Here is a 20,827-nt window from a genome sequence, read left to right as displayed (position 1 = left end):
GTTTAAATACCCATATTACATATAGAAAAAATGATGTATTTCAAAATCTTTGAAAGATTGGCTCTTTTAAAATGTGTAAATACTATCACTTTTATTTCAGTTGAATTATATTTTTAAGATCTAAAAGATTTATTACTCAACGTTTTCTGATGTTACCATTCATTTGTTTCTTAAATACTTATTAAGCCCTTTTAATATGTCAAATTGTTTGAACTCTGAAAATAAGTTAATGAATAAACAAAAAGAAATCTCTGTACTCACATAAAGTACAATTTGTAGTTTTCATCTTCACAGTGACAATTTGTTATTACTTATTTGAAACATAAATGCATATTACAAAATATTTATTATTGGCAAAGGCGTAAAATTACATTAAGTGTAAACTCCTTGTTCACTACTTCCTTATTACATGTAAATAGAAAGTCATTGTTTTCAGAGATATTTCATGTATTGATAACTTTATCATACTGTATTTGCAAACCCTAATCTATGATTTCTGTGACCAGAATATAAGCAAAAAGTTTATGTACCCTTATTACCTAATCAAATGAATAAATTTTGTTTTGGCTTACCCTATATGATTCTTGCTGTAATAACAAAGTGTGTTATCACTGATTCAGTTTAAACACACACACACACACACACACACACACACACACAAAACACTATCTGAGTACTCAGTCCCTAAGGGGTTTCAATAGCTTTCTCTTCTGTAATCACTGTGCTGACAGTGGACTGCTAGAAACTCTTCCAGGTCAGTGTTCTTCCTCTTTGGCTTCCCCTCAGTATATATTATATTCTTGTTATCTAAAGACTTCAGAATGCACATATTTAATTTGGATAAACCTGACCAACTTAATCCTTTAAAGTGTAATTTCTTAATTAGATAATATGTTGGTGATTAATTTTTATTTGTATCTCAATTGTGATTTCTAAGTTATGATTTTATCATAAATAACCCCTTTTTATATGTAAGGTAATAGGTTTCTCTTCTCCACTTAGATTCATGTAGGGAGCTGTCTTATGACTTCTAAGTTTAACAGAAAAAGATCTCTTGCTTGGTGAGTATGGACATTTGTTCAGAATGTATGAATCAATGCTCAGTTGTTTTTATTCACTTCAATTTTGCCAAAGAATGAGATTCTCAGTCTTATCTCATTCTTTTTTTCAACAAATATTTTTTAATTGAAGTATAGTTGATTTACAATGTTGTGTTAATTTCTGCTGTACAAGAAACATATATATACATTCTTTTTTATATTCTTTTCCATTATGGTTTATAACAGGGTATTGAATATATTTCCCTGTGCTATACAGTAGGACATTGTTGTTTATCCATCCTATATATAATAGTTTTCATCTGCTTAACCCAACTTCCCACTCCATCCCTCCCCCCACACCCGCTCCTGCTTGGCAACCATAAGTCTGTTCTCTATGTCTGTGAGTCTTCAACAAACATGTTTTGATCATCTTTTCTACATCTGGAAGAGGAAATACAAAGAAAATCTGTGCCCTCATGGAACTTTGCCTGGGGAGATCTCCAATTACCAACCACAATAATAAATGAGAAAAGTACAAATTAAGGTCAGGTCTGAGAAGAAAATCAAAAAGATGGTGTAAGGAAGAAAGAGTGTTTGGGACATTTCACCATAAAGACGTCTCTTTAAAGAGATAAAATCTTAGTTGAGATCTAAAGGGAGAGAAGGAACTGGACATGGGCAGATAAAAGGGCAGAACATTATCTAAAGGATACATGATGAACAAAGCACCACATGGAAAATGGCATATTAGAGAAATAGTGGTATGTTTGAAAGCATTGCATATGTAGTCAGGTGAGAAAAGAGGATAATAGTTTGATATAAAATTGAGAGACAGAGCAGATTGTATAAGGCCTTGAGAGCAAGGTTAAGGAGGTTTGACCTTATTCTAAGAATCCACCGAAGTATTCCAAGCAGAGAGTTATAAGGCCTGATTTTTCTATAGAACCATTCTGAAAAGAATTTATTGCAGAAGGGCAAGAATGGATGCAGGGAGATGGACTGAGAACATCACTTTATTAAACCAGGGGAGAATTCAATAATCCAGGAGAGGAGAATTGAGAATTGTGATTCTCCTCAATTCTATTCTATCACACTTGAGTGATAGGAATACCCTATATCTAAATTGTGTAGGTTTGAACATATACTTAAACACTTTGTAAGGAAATAAATATAAGCATATTTATACAATATGCATTATATTTACAAATAAATATAATAATATAATTTATTTATTTATGTAAGTGTAATGCAAAAAAAAAACAATAAAACCAGAGAGAGACTCATGTCTTTTATTCTTTACCTCTTTAAACAGAAATTCTAAATGATGAGGAAGAGAAGTTAACATAAACTCCTTTTTTTTTCGATTCCAGGTGATATCTTCCAAAAATGACTATTGAAAAAAAAATAAGTTGGTTCTTAAGATAGTGAGGATTTGTGTTCCATATACCCCAAATTATTAGAGAATGATAAACATGGCCATGACAAGAGTTTTGTCTCAGAAAACCTATCTTGACTGATCACTGGGCTCTCAGGTCAGGGAGTTTTCAGGTGCTTTAAACAGAAACTACTCCACCTACTCAGAGCTCTGTGTCAGAATTAATTCAGCACCAGATTTGAACTAGTGTATGTTGGGTAAGGTAGGTTGAACAAGGTAAATGGAATTGAGAAGTTATTTGTCCTAACTGGAAAATTGTGATGTTCCTCATTCTAAACATGTTCCACTAGAGACCCCAGGGCATATTTTGAGGAGCACACCATGGCTAGATAAGATTATTTTTCCCTAGATCTTCCCAGAATGCTTCACACATACACAAACGCCCCTTGGTCATGGTGTGAAAAAAAATCTACACGTCTATTTAATTTCTCTTTTGTAAAGATTAAGTGTGCAAGACTATTGAAGGTAAATATTTCTAAATAATCAGAATGAGCACATATTTTCTTTTAGGCCTGGAATAATACTATGTTCATATAATTCCTTAGAGAAAATAAAATACCTTAGGAGAAAAAATGTCATTTCTATTCTACTCTTCCTCCTTAGAGAGGATAAAAAGGTAAAAGAACTGTTCTGAGTTGATAAATAAAGGTATAGCTACATCAACTCTCTCAGAACGAAGATTTGCTCTGAAAGCCAACACTACCACAGTGCCAAAAAGCTAACTACTGTCTCAAGAGCTCTGCACAAACATTACAGACATGGCTTCGCTTTGTTTTATTCCTCTTTGGAAAAGGTGAGTTTCTATGAGTGTAAGCATTTTCCCAAATAGAAATTTCCCTTAGGAAATTTAAATCCCAACTGTTTCAAGGCAGAAAGGGTCTTTCCATTATGCCTCTAAAGGGCAAGCAAGTCAAGTGATGACAAACAAAGAGTGTGAAAGACCAGTGAATTGCCAAAAAAATGAGTGGTGGACTGTCAAGTGAATGTAAAAGATTTCATCCAGAAGTAGATAGAGAATTAGGACAGGGACAGCAAATGAACGGAGCAGGGGTACAGAGAATGGTGAATCTTGTCTTCATGGCCCTCTGAAATTTTAGTGGTGGCAAGTTCAAAGGCATGTCATGGTCAGGAAAATAGCATAAATAAGTGCAGTTGATGACAGGTAAAATGCAGAGTATGTGCCCGATCTCAAGACAGCAGCCCCTCCTCACAGCCAGCCTATTGTTTCCAAAATGAAAATAATATGTCCATCCAATATTTCCAGGGCTTCTATGTTTTTATAAGAAGCAAAAATTAAGAGTACTATGACTTGTCCTAATTTTAAAAGGTTATATATCCTTGTAAATCACACTACCCAATAAAACAGAATGAAGTTCATCCAGTGGGTCACATTTACCAAGGTGAATAATAATTAAATGGTTGAAAGTAATGGTGTAAAAAGTTAAAACCCATATCTTCTGAAGATAGAAGGAGAACTGGCTGACTGGCTGTCTTGTTTGGCATAAGGTTCAGCACAGTCTCTGACCATAACCCATGGAGTAAGTGGAGTAGGTAGACATGGAGATCATCTCTTATGGGTCCTCTGCCTCCAGGGAGAAGTACTTGACTCTCCTGTGTTTAGAGATGAGAAAATACTGGCTATTTCATCTTTACTTAATGCTCACCTACCATTAAGTATTTCATCTTTACTTAATGCTCACCTGCCATTAAGTCTCAGGTGACATTCAGAGTTCCAGCATTGTCAAGATTGTGACTGGGAGTAAACACAGGAAAGCTTGGATTCTCCCAGGGTCTCATAACATAAGCAGCATGAAGGCATGGAGTCTAGCCTATCCTGTGCAATTTTCCCAGCACCTAGACAAGCAAGAATGTTGTAGGAGCTCAGTGTAGGGCCCCAGAAGAATGGCTGGAACTTGGAGTTCAGAGTCTTACCTGCTAAGGTATGTCTTGATAAAGATGCTCCACAGGACCAGATGTGCATTACTCAGATGTTGGCAACTTATGAAAACAACTTAGAGAAAAAGATACTCAAAACAAGAAAGTCAGGTAAAAGAATGTCTCCAAGAGAAAGAATTAGTAACTGAAATAGAGCACTGAGATTAATTACCTATTAAAGGACCAGAGGGAAAAAATCCTTTCAAAATATAGGAGACACATTTTTCTTCTCTGTGCATTAGAGTTATTGGGGTTGAGATTTCAAATCACAAATGTCTCTGAAGATCTTTTCTTTGTAATGGATTATATTTCTATTTCTCTGATTAAACGCCAGATTTAACTGGCTCGGTAGTGATTCAATACTTTGATTTTAAAAGGTCTTTACAATTTAAAAAATTCTGTTTATATTATACAGAGCCATGGAGCATTTCCATTAAAGGTAGGAAGGAAAATATTACAGGTGAAAATCACTGACTTCCTGGAGATGCTATTGACAGTCATGTATAGGCTAGGGAAATACTTCTGTCTCAAGAGTGAAGGTGTATTTCATTTATAGGCAGCACAATTTCTTTTAGGTGTCTGTGGGGTTATAACCTCATTCTCTAGTTTCCAAAGGTGAAATAAGTTTAGATTCACTTACCAAAAGGGGCAGAATTGTACGTACATTGGATTCTCTTTCCTTCCCTTTCTAACTAGTTAGGGAAACTCTGTTTTTCAAATGGCAATATCTCATACTGATGACAAGGGCTTTCATGCTTCCAAGAGTAAGAAATATTCTTCCTACTGGGGCTTTGGGTCACTTCATTGGATTTCTGCTCTGATGTCATAAGCCCACTGTCTTAGTTTGGATTCTGCTGAAATCAGAACCTGAGATGAATACTAAATTTATTCAGCAGGTAACCTCAGGAAGAATGAGGGAGTGGGGATAGTGAGACCAGAGAATGATTAAAAGTCAGCAGAAGCAACCCTGATAAGGAGATTGTTGTAGGTGATGGGGACATGATTGCACACTACAATTTTAAGAAGTGAATAACATATACCCAGGATTATTTACCAGAAAAGACGGTGGTTGGAATATTTATAAACTGCCTTCCATCTCCTGTTCTTTGAAGGCTGCCTTCAGGGCACTGACTTACTGTGTTTTTCATGTGGGCTCAGCTGGCTCCGTGGTGTAGGAAAAGATCCTGGATTTGGAACAGAGACTCAGCATCATCTGACTTGGGGAACCATCATTATAAGGTGCTCACTCCAAAGGCTGCTAAAATCAGAGGCTGGCCGAGATGTTGTGACCTGGACTTCCAGAGGAAATAGCAATGCCTACTTTCCAGAAATACAGCTCCCTAGCCTGCTGCTCTTCATGTGCATTCTAGTTTTCACCATTCAGTTGACCCCAATTCCTAGAAGAATTCAGCCCTTTAACTCTGCTTTCCATACCCAATTATTTCCTCTGTTTGCAATGGGAGATGGCTAATATTATAGTATTCTCACCTTGAAACATAGGTTATAGGTTTCTTCAAACTGGCTTGACCAGAAAGCTCTGTACTTTGGGAGTTATTGAGCCTTCATGAATAAACCTGATACTTGGATTCACTTTTGTCTTTTGGAAGCTGATACCTGGTTAGAACCTGGGAAGAAGGAAGGCTGATTGATCAGAAAGTAAAATCACCTCAGTGCCTACATATTTGCATTGTCCTGTAACTATTATTTTCGGTACTCACTGGTCTTGAGAATCATTTTGATTAATATTTGCTTGAATAATAAAGTATTTCCTAATGTTAGGATAAAAATACAGTTTAATAATTTATCTATAGAATTTCATTAAGCCCAATTACTCTGTAAAGTGTCAGATGAATACATTTATGACATATAAAGATTGCTGCCCTAGAAAACTAAATATAAGTGGATAATAACCTATAAATATCTGATAATTTATATGCTTTTAATAGGCAGTACATAATCTTAACCATTATTTTTCGATCATATTTTGTAGGATATAAAATATTAACTGCTTTAAGATTGTTATATATTATATAAAGAATCACTAATGATAAGGTCACTGGGCTTAATTTGCTATTGGTTTCCTTTTAGAAAGATTTATTAGGGGTTAATAAGTAATATAAAAGGACTAATTTTTTTCATTTTAGGTCACTTTTAGACTTATTGCATAGAACTATTTCACTTTGTAGTATTAAATCAAATTATACTGTCCGTGAATTTAGAATAGGTGTTATGTATTTGAATATATATGTCTTTAATTCAGAGTGAGTCAGATTTGTAGGGTTTTCTTTTTCTTCTCTGAATGTTTTTCCACAGTATCAATAAATCAACATTATAAAAGCAAGACAATTATCTGTTCATTACTTATGTTAAAAATGTTTTTAGGGGCTTCCCTGGTGGCTCAGTGGTTGAGAGTCTGCCTGCCAATATAGGGGACACGGGTTCGTGCCCCGGTCCAGGAAGATCCCACATGCCGCGGAGCAGCTGGGCCCGTGAGCCATGGCCGCTGAGCCTGTGCGTCCGGAGTCTGTGCTCCGCAACGGGAGAGGCCACAACAGTGAGAGGCCCGCGTACCGCAAAAAAAAAAAAAAATTAATTAATTTATTTTTTATTGAACTATAGTTGATTTACAATAAAAATGTAAAAAAAATGTTTATTTTAGTGGCATTATGGGAAGAAAATGGAAAGAGAATATACTTAATATAAAGCTATAATCACCAAAGAGTTATGTGCATTATCTCGTAAAAAGTTAAAATTCACTACAATTAAGCAACCAAATTACTTAAAGTCTGAAATGTTCTTTCATTTTAAAAAAATCTTTGAATGGCTCTAATGTCCTGGTCACTTTTCTAGGCACTGAGATACAACAGGGAACAAAAGGTAGAAAATTTCCTTCCTCTAAGAAATTCAATTCTAGTAGGAAGAGATAAAATAAATCATTACTTAAGTGATATAAAGATAAGATAGTGATAATTGTTATGATATTAAAAAGTAGGTGGAAAGAGTGACATAGTATTATTTTATACAATGTGGACTGGCCACTAAGAGAGACTATACAGTAGTCTCTGTATAGTAATGGAGACTCAATGAAATAAGTGAGAAAACTGCTCATATCTGAGGGAGTCATTCATCCTCAGATGAACATCAGGAGGTCACCTAGGATGGGGACTGGGAGGCTGCAATACGAACTGTGGCCAGGGACCAGATTATGTAGGATATAACAGGACAAAGTAGGGAGTGTGTGTTACATTCAAATAATTATTTGAAGCCATGGATTTTGAGCTGGGGGTAAAGTAATCCGTTTCATATTTTAAAATGATCACTCTAGGTATTTGATGAGAAATATATGTTAATGTGACATGAATGGAAGAAGGAAATAAGATGTTATAGTTCAGGCAAGAGGATCAGGGTGACTGTAATGATGGTTGTGAGAAGTGATTGAATTTAAATATATTTTGAAGATGCAGCCAATGGGATCTGCTGATGGACTTCATGGGATGTACAAACAAAGACTGGAAAATAATTCCATAATTTTGGCCTAAGAAACTGGGTGAACCATGACAGCATCCACTGAGACAGAAAATACAAGGGGTGGAGCAGGGTTGGGCTAACCCCTCAGTATTGGGGGATTGGTTGGAGGTATCATATGGAAATCCAAGTGGAAATGTTGAGCAGTTATTTGAGTATATGAGTTGAGAGTTCAGGGGAGAGTCCAGAACTTACGAAAACAATTTTGTTAATTATCAATATATGTATGATACTTAAACAAACAAAAACCTGGATGGAATCCCTTAAGGGATGAATGTATTTAGAGAAGGGAGAGGAGGAATGAAGTTCTGAACAGGTACAGTATTCACTAGAGGAGACAGAATACAGTGAAGAAATTAGTGATTGTAGGAGCATGGAATGCAAGTCTAGAAAGTGTTTAAGTAGAAGGAATGTGTAAAATGCTTCTGAAAATATGACTAAAATGAGGAAGGAGAATTTGCTTTTGAATTTGTCCATGGGGTGCTAGTTGGTGACCTATGATGTGAAGAGTTTCATTTTAGTCTTGGGATTAAAAGCAAATTGGGAATAGGTTTGAAGGGAATGGTAAATTAGGAAATGGATACTCAATATAGACAACAGATTTGATAATTGTTTTTTTAAAATTTTTATTGGAGTATAGTTGCTTTACAATGTTGAGTTAGTTTCTACTGTATAGCAAAGTGAATCACCTATACGTATACATATATCCCTCTTTTTTGGATTTCCTTTGCATTTAGGTCACCACAGAGCATTGAGTAGAGTTCACTCTGCTATACAATAGGTTCTCATTAGTTATCTATTTTATACATAGCATCAATAGGGTATATATGTCAATCCCAATCTGCCAATTCATCCCACCACCACCCCTTACCTCCTTGAGATCCATACGTTTGTTCTCTACATCTGTGTCTCTATTTCTGCTTTGTAAATAAGATCATCTATACCATTTTTTTTTCAGGTTCCACATACATGTGTTAATATATGATATTTGTATTGCTCTTTCTTATTTACTTCATTCTTTCTGACAGTCTCTAGGTCCACCCACGTCTCTACAAATGACCCAATTTCATTCCTTTTTGTGGCTGAGGGACATTCCATTGTATATATGTACCACATCTTCTTTATCCATTCCTTCTTTGATAGACATTTAGGTTGTTTCCATGTCCTGGTTATTGTAAATAGTGCTGCAATGAACGTTGGAGTGCGTGTGTCTTTTTGAATTATGGTTTTCTCAGGGTATCTGCCCAGTAGTGGGATTGCTGGGTCACATGATTGTTCTATTTTTAGTTTTCTAAGGAACCTGCATACTGTTCTACATAGACAGCTCTCCTTTTGCTTAAGGATGTAAAAGCCCAGTCCTCAGAAAACTATAAGATACTGATGAAAGAAATCATCTTTATTCATCAGGGAGATTGGTCCATAATTTTCTTTTTTTGTAGTATATTTGTCTGTTTTTGGTATCAGGGTGATGGTGGGCTCATAGAATAAGTTTGGGATTGTTCTTTACTCTGCAATTTTTTGGAAGAGTTTGAGAAGGATGGGCATTAGCTCTTCTTTAAATGTTTGATAAAATTCACTTCTAAAGCCATCTGGTCCTGAACTTTTGTCTGTTGGAAAAATTTTAATCATGGTTTCAATTTCATTAGTTGTGATTGGTCTGTTCATATTTTTTGTTTCTTCCTGGTTCAGTCTTGGAAGCTTATACCTTTCTAAGAATTTGTCCATTTCTTATAGGTTGTCCATTTTATTGGCATAAAGTTGCTTATAGTAGTCTCTTATGATGCTGTGTATTTCTGCAGTGTCCATTGTAACTTCCCCTTTTTCATTTCTAAATTTATTGATTTGAGTCTTCTCCCTCTTTTTCTTGATGAGTCTGGCTAAAGGTTTATCAATTTTGTTTTATCTTCATGAAGAACCAGCTTTTAGTTTTATTGATCTTTACTATTTTCTTTGTTTCTATTTCATTTATTTCTGCTCTGATATTTATGATTTCTTTCCTTCTACTAACTTTGGGTTTTGTTCGTTCTTCTTTGTCTAGTTCCTTTAGGTGTAAGGTTGGATTGTTTAATCAAGACAATATGGTACTGGCACAAAAACAGAAATATAGATCAACAGAATAGGAAAGAAAGGTCAGAGATAAATCCACACACTTATGGCCAGCTAATCTATGACAAAGGAAGCAAGGATATGCAGTGGAGAGAAGACAGTCTCTTCAATAAGTGGTGCTGGGAAAACTGGACAGCTACATGTAAAAGAAATAAATTAGAACACTCCCTAACACTATACTCAAAAATAAACTCAAAATGGATTAAAGACCTAAACGTAAGAGTGGACACTATAAAACTCTTAGAGGAAAACATAGGAAGAACAATCTTTGACATAAACCACAGAAATATCATTTTTGACCCACCTCCTAGAGTAATGGAAATAAAAACAAAAATAAAAAAATGGGACCTAATGAAACTTAAAAGCTTTTGTACAGCAAAGGAAACTATAAACAAGACAAAAAGACAACCCTCAGACTGGGAGAAGATATTTACAAAACAATCAATGGACAAAGGATTAATCACAAAAATATATAAACAGCTCATGCAGCTCAATATTTAAGAAAACAAACAACCCAATCAAAAAATGGGCAGAAGACCTACATAGACATTTCACCAAAGAAGACATACAGGTGGTCCAGAAGCACATGAAAGGCTGCTTAACATCATTAATTATTAGAGAAATGCAAATCAAAACTACAATGAGGTATCACCTCACACTAGTTAGAATGGGCATCATCAAAAAATCTGCAAACAACAAATGCTGGAGAGGATGTGGAGAAAAGGGAACACTCCTACACTGTTGGTGGGAATGTAAATTGATACAGCCACTATGGAGGACAGTGTTGAGGTTCCTGAAAAAACTAAAAATAGAATTACCATATGACCCAGCAATACCACTACTGGGCATATACCCAGAGAAAACCATAATTCAAAAAGACACATGCACCCCAATGTTTAATGAAGTACTATTTGCAATAGCCTGGTCATGGAAGCAACCTAAATCCCCACTGACAGATGAATGGATAAAGAAGATATGATACATATATACAATGGAATATTAATTAGCCATAAAATGGAAGGGAATTGGGTTATTTGTAGACACATGGATGGACCTGGAGACTGTCATACACAGTGAAGTAAGTCAGAAAGAGAAAAGCAAATATCGTATATTAATGTATATATGTGGAATCTAGAAAAATGGTAGAGAGGAACCAGTTTCAAGGCAGAAATAGAGACACAAATGTAGAGAACAAATGTATAGACACCAAGGGGGGAAATCGGAGGGGGTATTGGTGGGATGAATTGGGAGACTCGGGTTCATATATATACACTAATATGTATAAAATAGATAACTAATAAGAACCTGCTGTATAAAAAATAAATAAAACAAAATTTAAAAAGAAAAAAGGAAATCAAAGGTGACACAAACAGATGGTGAGACATACCATGTTCTTAGATTGGAAGACAGTATTGTGAAAATGACTATAGTACCCAAAGCAAACTACGGATTCAATGCAAGCCCTATCAAATTACCAATGGCATTTTTCACATTATTAGAACAAAAAAATTTACAATTTGTATGGAAAAACAAAGGACCTCGAATAATAAAACCAATCTTGAGAAAAAAAAAAATGGAGCTGGAGGAATCAGACTCCCTGTCTTCAGACTATACTACAAAGCTACAGTAATCAAGACAGTATGGTACTGGCACAAAAACAGAAATATAGATCAATGGAACAGGATAGAAAGCCCAGAGATAAGCCCAGAGATTAGGTGACTTATGGTCACCTAATCTATGACAAAGGAGGCCACAATATACAATGGAGCAAAGGCAGCCTCTTTAATAATTGGTGCTGGGAAAACTGGACAGCTACATGTAAAAAAATGAAATTAGAACACTCCCTAAATCAAACACAAAAATAAACTCGAAATTGATTAAACACCTAAATGTAAGCCCAGACAGTATAAAACTCTTAGAGAAAAACATAGGCAGAACACTCTTTGACATAAATCGCAACAAGATCTTTTTTGACCCACCTCTTAGAGTAATGAGAATAAAAACAAAAATAAAAATATGGGACCTAATTAAACTTAAAAGATTTTGCACAGCAAAGGAAACCATAAACAATACAAAAAGACAGCCCTCAGAGTGAGAGAGAATATTTGGAAATGAAGCAACTGACAAAGGATTAACCTCCAAAATATACAAACAACACAAGCAGTTCAATATCAAAAAATGAACAACCCAATCAAAAAATGGGTGGAAGACATAAATAGACATTTCTCCAAAGGAGATAAACAGCCGGCTGACAAACACGTGAAAAATGCTCAACATTACTAATCATTAAAGAATGCAAATCAAAACTACAATGAGACCTCACTTCACACTGGTCAGAATGGCCGTCATCACAAAATCTACAAACAATAAATGCTGGAGAGTGTGTGTAGAAAAGGAAACCCTCTTGCACTGTTGGTGGGAATGTAAATTGATACAGATTTGACAATTCTGTTTAAAAAAAAGAAATGTAGTTTAATAAGCATATAAAAAGGGAAAGATTCAAAAATGAGATGAGAAAGAGGTTAACATCAATATTTATATGCTGGTAGTAGTGACATAGTATGGATGAAGGAATTTATGTTGCAGAAAATAATGTCAGGATGAATGTCCTTTAATGATAGGTGATAGAGAACAGAAGCAATTTACCGGTAGAAGGAATAACCACAGACAGGAACAGGGAAACCAGAGAAAAGCACAGTGTATGACTGCAGATCTCTGCAGGATGCTAGGTGTTAGTGGTAAGATAAAGAAGTTCTCTTCTGATCACTTTTACTTTCTCAGGAATATGAGAGACAAAGATTTAAACTGAAATTTAAATAGAGGGAAGATTGATGGGAATTTAAAAAGAGAAGAGAGAGCCAGAAATAATAAGCTAGGATGCTGGGAAACTGGATTGATTAGTGAGAAGCAGCATCTGTCAGAGGCACCAACGGCTTCCTTGAGGTCTGTGGTCAGAGAGTCAAAGTAAGAGCAACCAATGTAGAGTGTGAGAGTCTGTGTGTGTGTGTGTGTGTGTGTATGTGTGTGTACACATACTTGTATTTTTTTCTCCTGTTCTATGCCACCCATGTGAATGAAAAGTATATGGGAGGTTGGGATTAACTTCAGGATAGAGGTGTTTTGATATGAGTGTTATGGAAGGAGACAGAGGCAGGATAATGCAAGTAAGGCAGTGGTTATAACTGTGAGCCATGGAATTAGGTTGGGCAAAAAGGAGATAAGGATCTGGTAGGAAGAAGAGGCAAAAATGAGGTTTGAATGTGGCATCAGTGAACAAGAATTCTTGAGAGAGCTTTGAGTTTCCTGCTCACCTCTTCAGCCAATGCCATGCTGTCCTGCTGCCACTGGCTGTAGCACATCTCTTAATGGTTCAATTATGTATAAAACATAAATATCTGTTATTAGGGAAATGTTCTCACCTTTATAGTTTATTAAGTACAATTTTGATTTTTGATATCTCTTAATCTATTTCTTTATCTATACACATATATATGTATCTACCAATATATAAATGACATTTCAATCTTAATCCAAACCAGTTTTTTTCAAGGCCTTTTCTGATTGCTTCCTTAAATTCACCTCCCCAACTCCTAACCTTATCCCAGCCCTTTATAATCTCTTTTCTACATAATTTTTCCCTATGGCAATTAATATATCTGCTCTATACCATATTAAGTTATGATCTCTCTCAAATATATGTATATTAAGGAGAGAGTAAATATGAATGAATTACTTTTTATGATCATAGCTTTCTAGAAGAAGTATGAGAATTGAATCCTCCAACCCTTCCAGGAAACAGTTTAGCAGCTGCTAGTCTCTGATACACCTGGCCTGAAATGAAGGCTAAGTCAACTCAGAATTGACTACATCTACAGAGACACTTTGATTACATCAGTTACTGTGTAGTGATTTCAAGCTGAGGGTCATAGCAGACCACCAAACCAGGTGTGAGACCCCCTTCACAATGGCCTGTGAGTTGGGTATTTGTAAACTTCCAACAAATCTTTCTGAAATTAAGAAGAAAACTCATTTATTCCAATATGAGAAGCCTACAATACAGTTAATGAAAAAGCAAGCATAATTTTCTGAGTTCAAAATTCAAATTTTCCTTGGAAAACAGGCCACACAAAATCCAATTTAGAGCTTGAAAGGAAGCCCATGGAATCATTATTCCTTAAGTGGCCTTCCCAAGAATCAGTTATACATATGTGCTATATGAATATGGGTTTATGTGAGCATCATCCCAAAAAAGCTTGAGACCCCAAAATAACTGAAAATACAGTGTTTCAGAACCCAATGAATCAATGAGAGGAAGTTGCAGATTTTTCATTAAAAATAAAAAGGGGAAATAATTTGACTCATCAATGATTTATAAAATGATATTTAGTTCAGTGATACACTTTACTATTTATATTTTATTAACTGTTCATCATTCATGAATATTTATGGAGCACATATGAGGTGAGGGCATTTCTCACCACCTCTGCTGGGCAGTGCTAATCTAACTCACTATAATCTGTCACCTGGACCATTTCCAAAGCTTTCTGATAGGCCTCTCTGCTTCTATTACTGAAACTCTCTACTTCATTCTCCACACAGGAGTCAGCATCATTTAATGAGCATGTAAATTAAAAACAAACAGAATGTAAAAATTAAACCTTTCATTTTCAATCTCACTCTGTCCTCAAATTACTGCTCCATTTCTTGTTTCCTTCTTTAAAAATAAAAATATTCATTTAATAAACTGTGTATTCAACTCAGCACTTTTCTCACATTTTCTCTTAAATCCACTTCAAACAGAATTTTGCACCCTCCACTCCAGCAAAACTGCTTCCTTGACAGTGTCACCAATGATGTTTGTATTGCTAATGCCAATGGTTAATACTTAGTCCTTATTTTACTTGACATAATAATATTTGACAACATTGATCACTCCCTCTACATGAAATAATTTACATGCCTTTCCAAACTCTATCTGCTCTTGTTTTTCCTCCTGTATCACTGACTGCTCTTTTAAATTTCCTTTGCGAGTTCTTCCTTCTCTCCTGGAACCCTAAATATCACAGTGCCTCTGGGCTCAGTCCTTGGTCCTCTTCTCTCTTCTATCCACACTCACTCCTTTGTGAGCCTACCCAGCACCACAGTTGTATATCTGAAGACCCCCACATGTATATTTCAATTGGAGACCACCTCATACAGTCAACTGTGCATTCAGCTTCTCCACTGGGGTGCCTAATTGGCAACTCAATCTTAGATTTTGAAACAATGCTAAGAACCATAGCTTGCAGTGAAATAGGTTGTGAAAAGAAAAACAAAGAACACATTAATCCTTCAAATTTTAGGATGAATTTAAAGTATCAGAACAATGTGTTATATCAAGTAATTTTACAAAACATGTTTCTCAGTCGTATTCAGCTCCATGTGTCATTTCTTATTTTAACAATGTTAGCGTGGTAGCAGCTGCAAAACAATAGCATGGGGAATGGTATTGCTAGTTGGATATGTGTGGTCCCAAGTACAAATCTCAATCATTTGGAAGATGAGGGGCAATATGAAAATTAGAAAAGATACTTTTATAGCCAGAATGTATTGCTTCTTATTTATGTAATAACATCTGTAGACTGTAGTTCAATTTTTTTTTTTTTTAAATTTCAGCCAAGACTTCTGTGTCTGTAACAATTGTTACCAAGGTAACCTTTCCTGAAGTTATCATTATTCCCCAGGAAGACACCTGTATATATTTTCTTCAGGGGTCAGCTTCCTATTGCTTTTGACCACTTATTCACTGGAAATCCTTCTAGTTCTTTATCAGTTTTGCTTTTCAATATCATTTCTATTTGTCTAGTTTTTTGGTTTTTTGTTTTTTGCTTTTTACTCCTAAGAGTATAGAATCTAATATTAGATTCACTTAGCCAGCTTCTCTCAGGAAAGAAACACAAAAGATCCCAGTGGTGAAGAATTCAGGCATTAATAAATTATGATTTGAGATTTGAATACATTCTTGCTGGGCCCACATAATTAATATTGGTATGCCAAAACAATATAGCTTTTTGTATTTCATAAAAGCAAATTCTCAGCAGAAGTTTAGAGGGCTAATGTTCTTTCCTAAGTTCATTGATGACTTTTGCATTTATTTTTGGATAGAATTTATGCTGTGGAATGATTGATATTGAGGCAACTGGCTCCAAATCGTATTTTCTCCTGGAACTTTAAATTCACAAGGGCTCCTGGATTGATTTCTAGCATATAAGTATGTTTAAAGAGCTAAACTTACTCTTTATATTTTTTTAAAGTAACATTTGTGTAATGGATATAACAGTACTATTTCTCTTAGATTATTCATACAACAATGCCTTTTCTGTATTACAAGCATATAAACATACTTTAGATAAACTTCAATTCAAAAAAGCATAAAAATGTAAAATACCTTGATGTATAATTCATATATTTCTTAATGTTCAGTTAATTTTAGATTAAAAAGCATAAATTTTGTTTTTACTAGTTTCTTTTACAAGAGACAAAGAGCCTCTTGACTCTCCTGCCCCACTTGCATGGAACAGGTTAGTTCAGGATTTGCAGAGTAGATATGAGGATGCCAGTTATTTACAACCAACATGTTGATACAGACAGAGCAGGTAGAAATTTACCTGAATAACCAGGAGCACAGAGGCAGATGTATCCACCTGTTCTTTTGACACAATTTTCTCCATCGGGACAAGGTGAGATTTCACATTCATTTATATCCAGTTCACAGAAAGATCCATGATACTCAGGTTCACAATTACATAGAAATCTAGAGAAAAAAAGAGAAATAATGTAACAACAAATAACATTTCATTATATACATAATTCATATATATATTAAATTTCAGACTTTTAACTAAATTTACAGAAATTGAAATATTTTTATTTAATTTTTTTCTTTGAAGAAAATACAATTCACCTTTGTTGGTTTAAAACCTCGGGAGTTCCCCAAGTCAAATTATAAACTGACCCCATATAGAGAGAGCAAGAATAAACCAAAGAAAGAGGCAGACCACCCCAGATCAGTAGATGGCAGGTTTAATACATAAGGGAACTTAAGTTAGAGGCTTGTCTTGGGAGGTCACAAGATGAGTAGATCTCTGAACCTGCCCACCAGAATCTTAAGAGTTTATATAGACACCTTAAGGAGGATTAGTCGTGTACCGTCCAGATGGTCTCAATAACACATTATCATCTCAAGGCTGTATCCTTGATGTGGCTCCTAGTATGGGAATGGTGGGAGGATGCACATATCAAGAATGGGGATGGAGTTAGGAGCCTCCCATTGCCCTGGTCCATCTCATGAGTCAACCAAAGGTCAAGTCAACTTGATGACCTCCTCCAACAATCTTCTAGATATTTTTCTCCTTAAAAGTTCTTTATTTGGGAGTGTTTTTTAAAATTAATGTATTTGGGTAAAAAATTACTGGAATTTCATAGATAATATTGACCTTAATTCTGTACCTGTATTTCTTTTGTTATAGTATAAATATCACCTTTAACTATATTCTATGTTGAAAATTGAAAATTATTCTCTCCATGGATTGAATAACATTTTTTCCTGATACTAAAGTCCTTCTGATTAATTTTTAAAAAATTCTTTTAACAAAACAATTTCATTAGTGACTAATTATAGTAGCAGATGTTGCAGAAATTGAATGTTATTCAATGATTAGATGTTGGGTTCAAAGTGTCATGAACTTAATGGGCAGAGGGACTCTCAAAAGCCTTGTCATTGAGAATGACTTCCAGAAACATCATCTGACCCCCGTTTCAATGTCCAGCTGTCTCCTCTTTATCTTATGCATCAGCGTCTGATGACTCTGAGTTTCTGAGTTCAGATTTGCCCTCAACTCTTATTTGGAAGTGTTTCTTTGTTCTTATGAGCATTTACTTCTATTGAGTCAGATCTCAATTGACTCTTGACTGCTTTCCTCTGTAGTCTAAGCTGTGGCAGCTACAGATATAAGTACATGTGGCAAGATCACTTTGAATTTATTCTCAGTCTCTTCTTGGATAGTGTGCCCACCAAGTTTATGTTTAAACATCTAGTCAGTCTGTATCTGTTTGCCAGAAGGGAGAAGACCAATCCTCCTTAGATGAATTGTGACTAGTTTTAGTTATGTGTTGGTGGAATAGCATCAGTAAAAGCAACAACCAAATAATTGATGATAAAACAAATAAATAATGTTAAGAGGAAGAAACAAGTAATTTAGTCTTTCCTAATTTAACTTCTATATTCATAAAAATATTAATGAAAACATGGAACAAATTTCTATAGATAAAATTAAATTGAGAGAAAAGTGCACTTAGCAAAACAAGCTCTATATAGTTGCAATTCTCCCCCATCTTGTAGAAGTCTAGAAAAAAGCTTTATCAAATATCCTTTCAATGCTTTTTTCTTTCTTTTGGCTGCACCATGGCATGCAGGATCTTAGTTCCCTGACCAGGGATCGAACCCATGCCCCCTGCAGTGGAAGCACAGGGTCTTAACCATTGGATGACCAGGGAAGTCCCTCAGTGTTTTTGAGACAGATTTTTATTCTGATTTTCTGAGGAAACCTCTTCCTAATTGTTTCAACATAATCATAATTTCAACAAAAATCATAACCACCAGAAATCTAATATATCCAAGCTCCCCATTCACCACACATTAATTTACTGAATGCCAAACATTAGTCATATACCCAGACCCAAGTGTAAATAAGCTTGGTTTTGCTTTTGAAAGTCTCATAGACAATTTAGGGACATGGACATGTAAACCAGGACAGTAAAGATATGCCAATAAAGACAGGTGTACAATCCTATAAAAGCAGAGCTAACTTCTAGAGAAAGTGACAGAAAAGGTTTTACCAGTTAATCATAAAGAAAGAGTGGAATCTTTGAATCTGTTGGACAGAATGCATTAAAATTGCATGTCTAATGTCATGCTGTTATAAGAGAGTACTGTACTTCTCAAGAGCTCTCAACATGGTAGGGAAATGACTGTAACCAACTTTTTTAGGGTAACATTAATCCAGTTACTATGACTCCCTGAAGGTATGTTCAAATGGGGGAAATTTTCTCCATCTCCACTATCTCACTAATATCTTCCTATCCATAAAGAATCTTGTAAATGCTTTTTAAAATCAAGATATACTTGCTAATAATATTGTCCTTAATTGCTGTTGTGTGTTCTCAGTGAACCCATGATGATTCCAAGTGGTCATAGAGTAGGCTGGAGCTGGGCACAGTGTTCTCAGATGTGGCAGTAAAAGGTATGTCCAGGACATACATTTTTTCATACTGATAAACTTGAAAATGTTGTATTACTACAAAATACATAATATAATGACTTTAATTTCAATTTATACATTTGTTGCATGTACTTAGGACAGTACTATCATATTTCCAAAAGTTGCAAAATCTACTTGGGAGTCTGAAATGTTGAATATTAGAAGTTATTTTAGGACATCTTTCTTCTCAATGATAGATTTATAATAATGACCACTGACTTTCTCAATCTAATCTAAATAGCAATTTATTCATTAAACTTATAGAGCTTCCTCTCTTTCTGTCTCTCCTTTATTTCTCTCAGTTTGAAAATGAAGAAATATCCATATCCCTTGTCTTTTGCCACCAAAATTTCATTTTCTGTGATTATAGAAAGGTTCCTGAGTGGTTTCATGATCAAATCAGTACCCTAGAATCTGGAGATTTCAACCAACTTAAAATAAGAGATGTTCTTCATTAATGGTTCTAACTGAATCATCTCTATATAATTTGCCAAATGGTACTTTTCTAACTCATCATTTATTCTACATTTACCAGATGACTTTTGACTGTTAGGAGGAGCTTTTCATTTTCTTTCATTCATTTATTCATTTGTTCATTTATTCAGTTATTGATTTGTAGCTATATGAATTCACGATTTTTATTTTATTCACTGTGTCAAATATATAACTATTATATTGATTTTGATACTCAGTTTGTGTGAGATTCGGATAGTGGGAACCTCTTCAAGCTGTCTCGAATCTTTTTGACCCATCTCCATCATTCTTTGAGCACTTGCTTACTTTCTAGCAAGATGTTCCAGGTTTATCTTACATTTTTCCAGTCCTAGATGTGAAATCAGCCATTTCTCCTAGGAGTCCTGGCTCCTTTAAGTGAAGAGTGGTATTTAGAAGTCAAGATAATTTGTATGTGCGTGTGTGTGTGTGTGTGTGTGTGTGTGTGTATACACATATATGTGTGTCTGTATATGCATACATATATGTCCATATCTATATCTTTGTGTATGTGTATATATATGTATATTATAAGCATGCATATTAATGCATGAATGCATACTAACACCCCATTTCTAATTTGACATAATAGGATTCATTTTAGTTAGCCAATTTCTATGTCTAAAATTCTTTTTTATAACAATGAGAAACGTTGTTTTCATTATTTTAAACATATTATTATTTACTTCCTCCATCAGTTAATGTGAAAATTTTCATGTTCTTTGTCTTCCTATGGTGAAGATGTGGGATTTTTTTTTAATTGAAGTCTAATTGACTTAAAATTGTATATTAGTTTCAGGGATACAAAATAGTGATTCAATATTTAATATATAATAAAATGATCACAATGATAAGTCTAATTACCATCTGCCACCATACAAAGTTATTACACTATTATTGGTTATATTCCCTGTGCTGTACGTTACATCCCTGTGACTTATTTATTTTACGACTGTAATTTTGTACCTCTTAAACCCCTTTATCTGTTTTACTCA

At 34.8% G+C, this 20,827-nt stretch overlaps 1 protein-coding gene across 1 annotated transcript in view; it reads right to left on the bottom strand.

The window, feature by feature from the left end:
- EYS (EGF-like photoreceptor maintenance factor) overlaps positions 1–20,827 on the bottom strand; it is a 1,677,823-nt gene that overhangs the window by 1,136,781 nt on the left and 520,215 nt on the right. Inside the window, exon 17 of the mRNA XM_027093793.1 lies at positions 16,689–16,834. Coding sequence (XP_026949594.1) covers positions 16,689–16,834 — 146 coding nt within the window. The remainder of the gene's footprint in view (positions 1–16,688; positions 16,835–20,827) is intronic.

Source organism: Aethalodelphis obliquidens, unplaced genomic scaffold (assembly GCF_003676395.1).
Source record: "Aethalodelphis obliquidens isolate GAN/ISIS:26980383/991018 unplaced genomic scaffold, ASM367639v1 scaffold3, whole genome shotgun sequence".
In the NCBI taxonomy this organism is placed as follows: Eukaryota; Metazoa; Chordata; class Mammalia; order Artiodactyla; family Delphinidae; genus Aethalodelphis; species Aethalodelphis obliquidens.
Note: the sequence above shows the minus strand (reverse complement) of the source record. Positions and strands in the feature narration are given on the sequence as shown.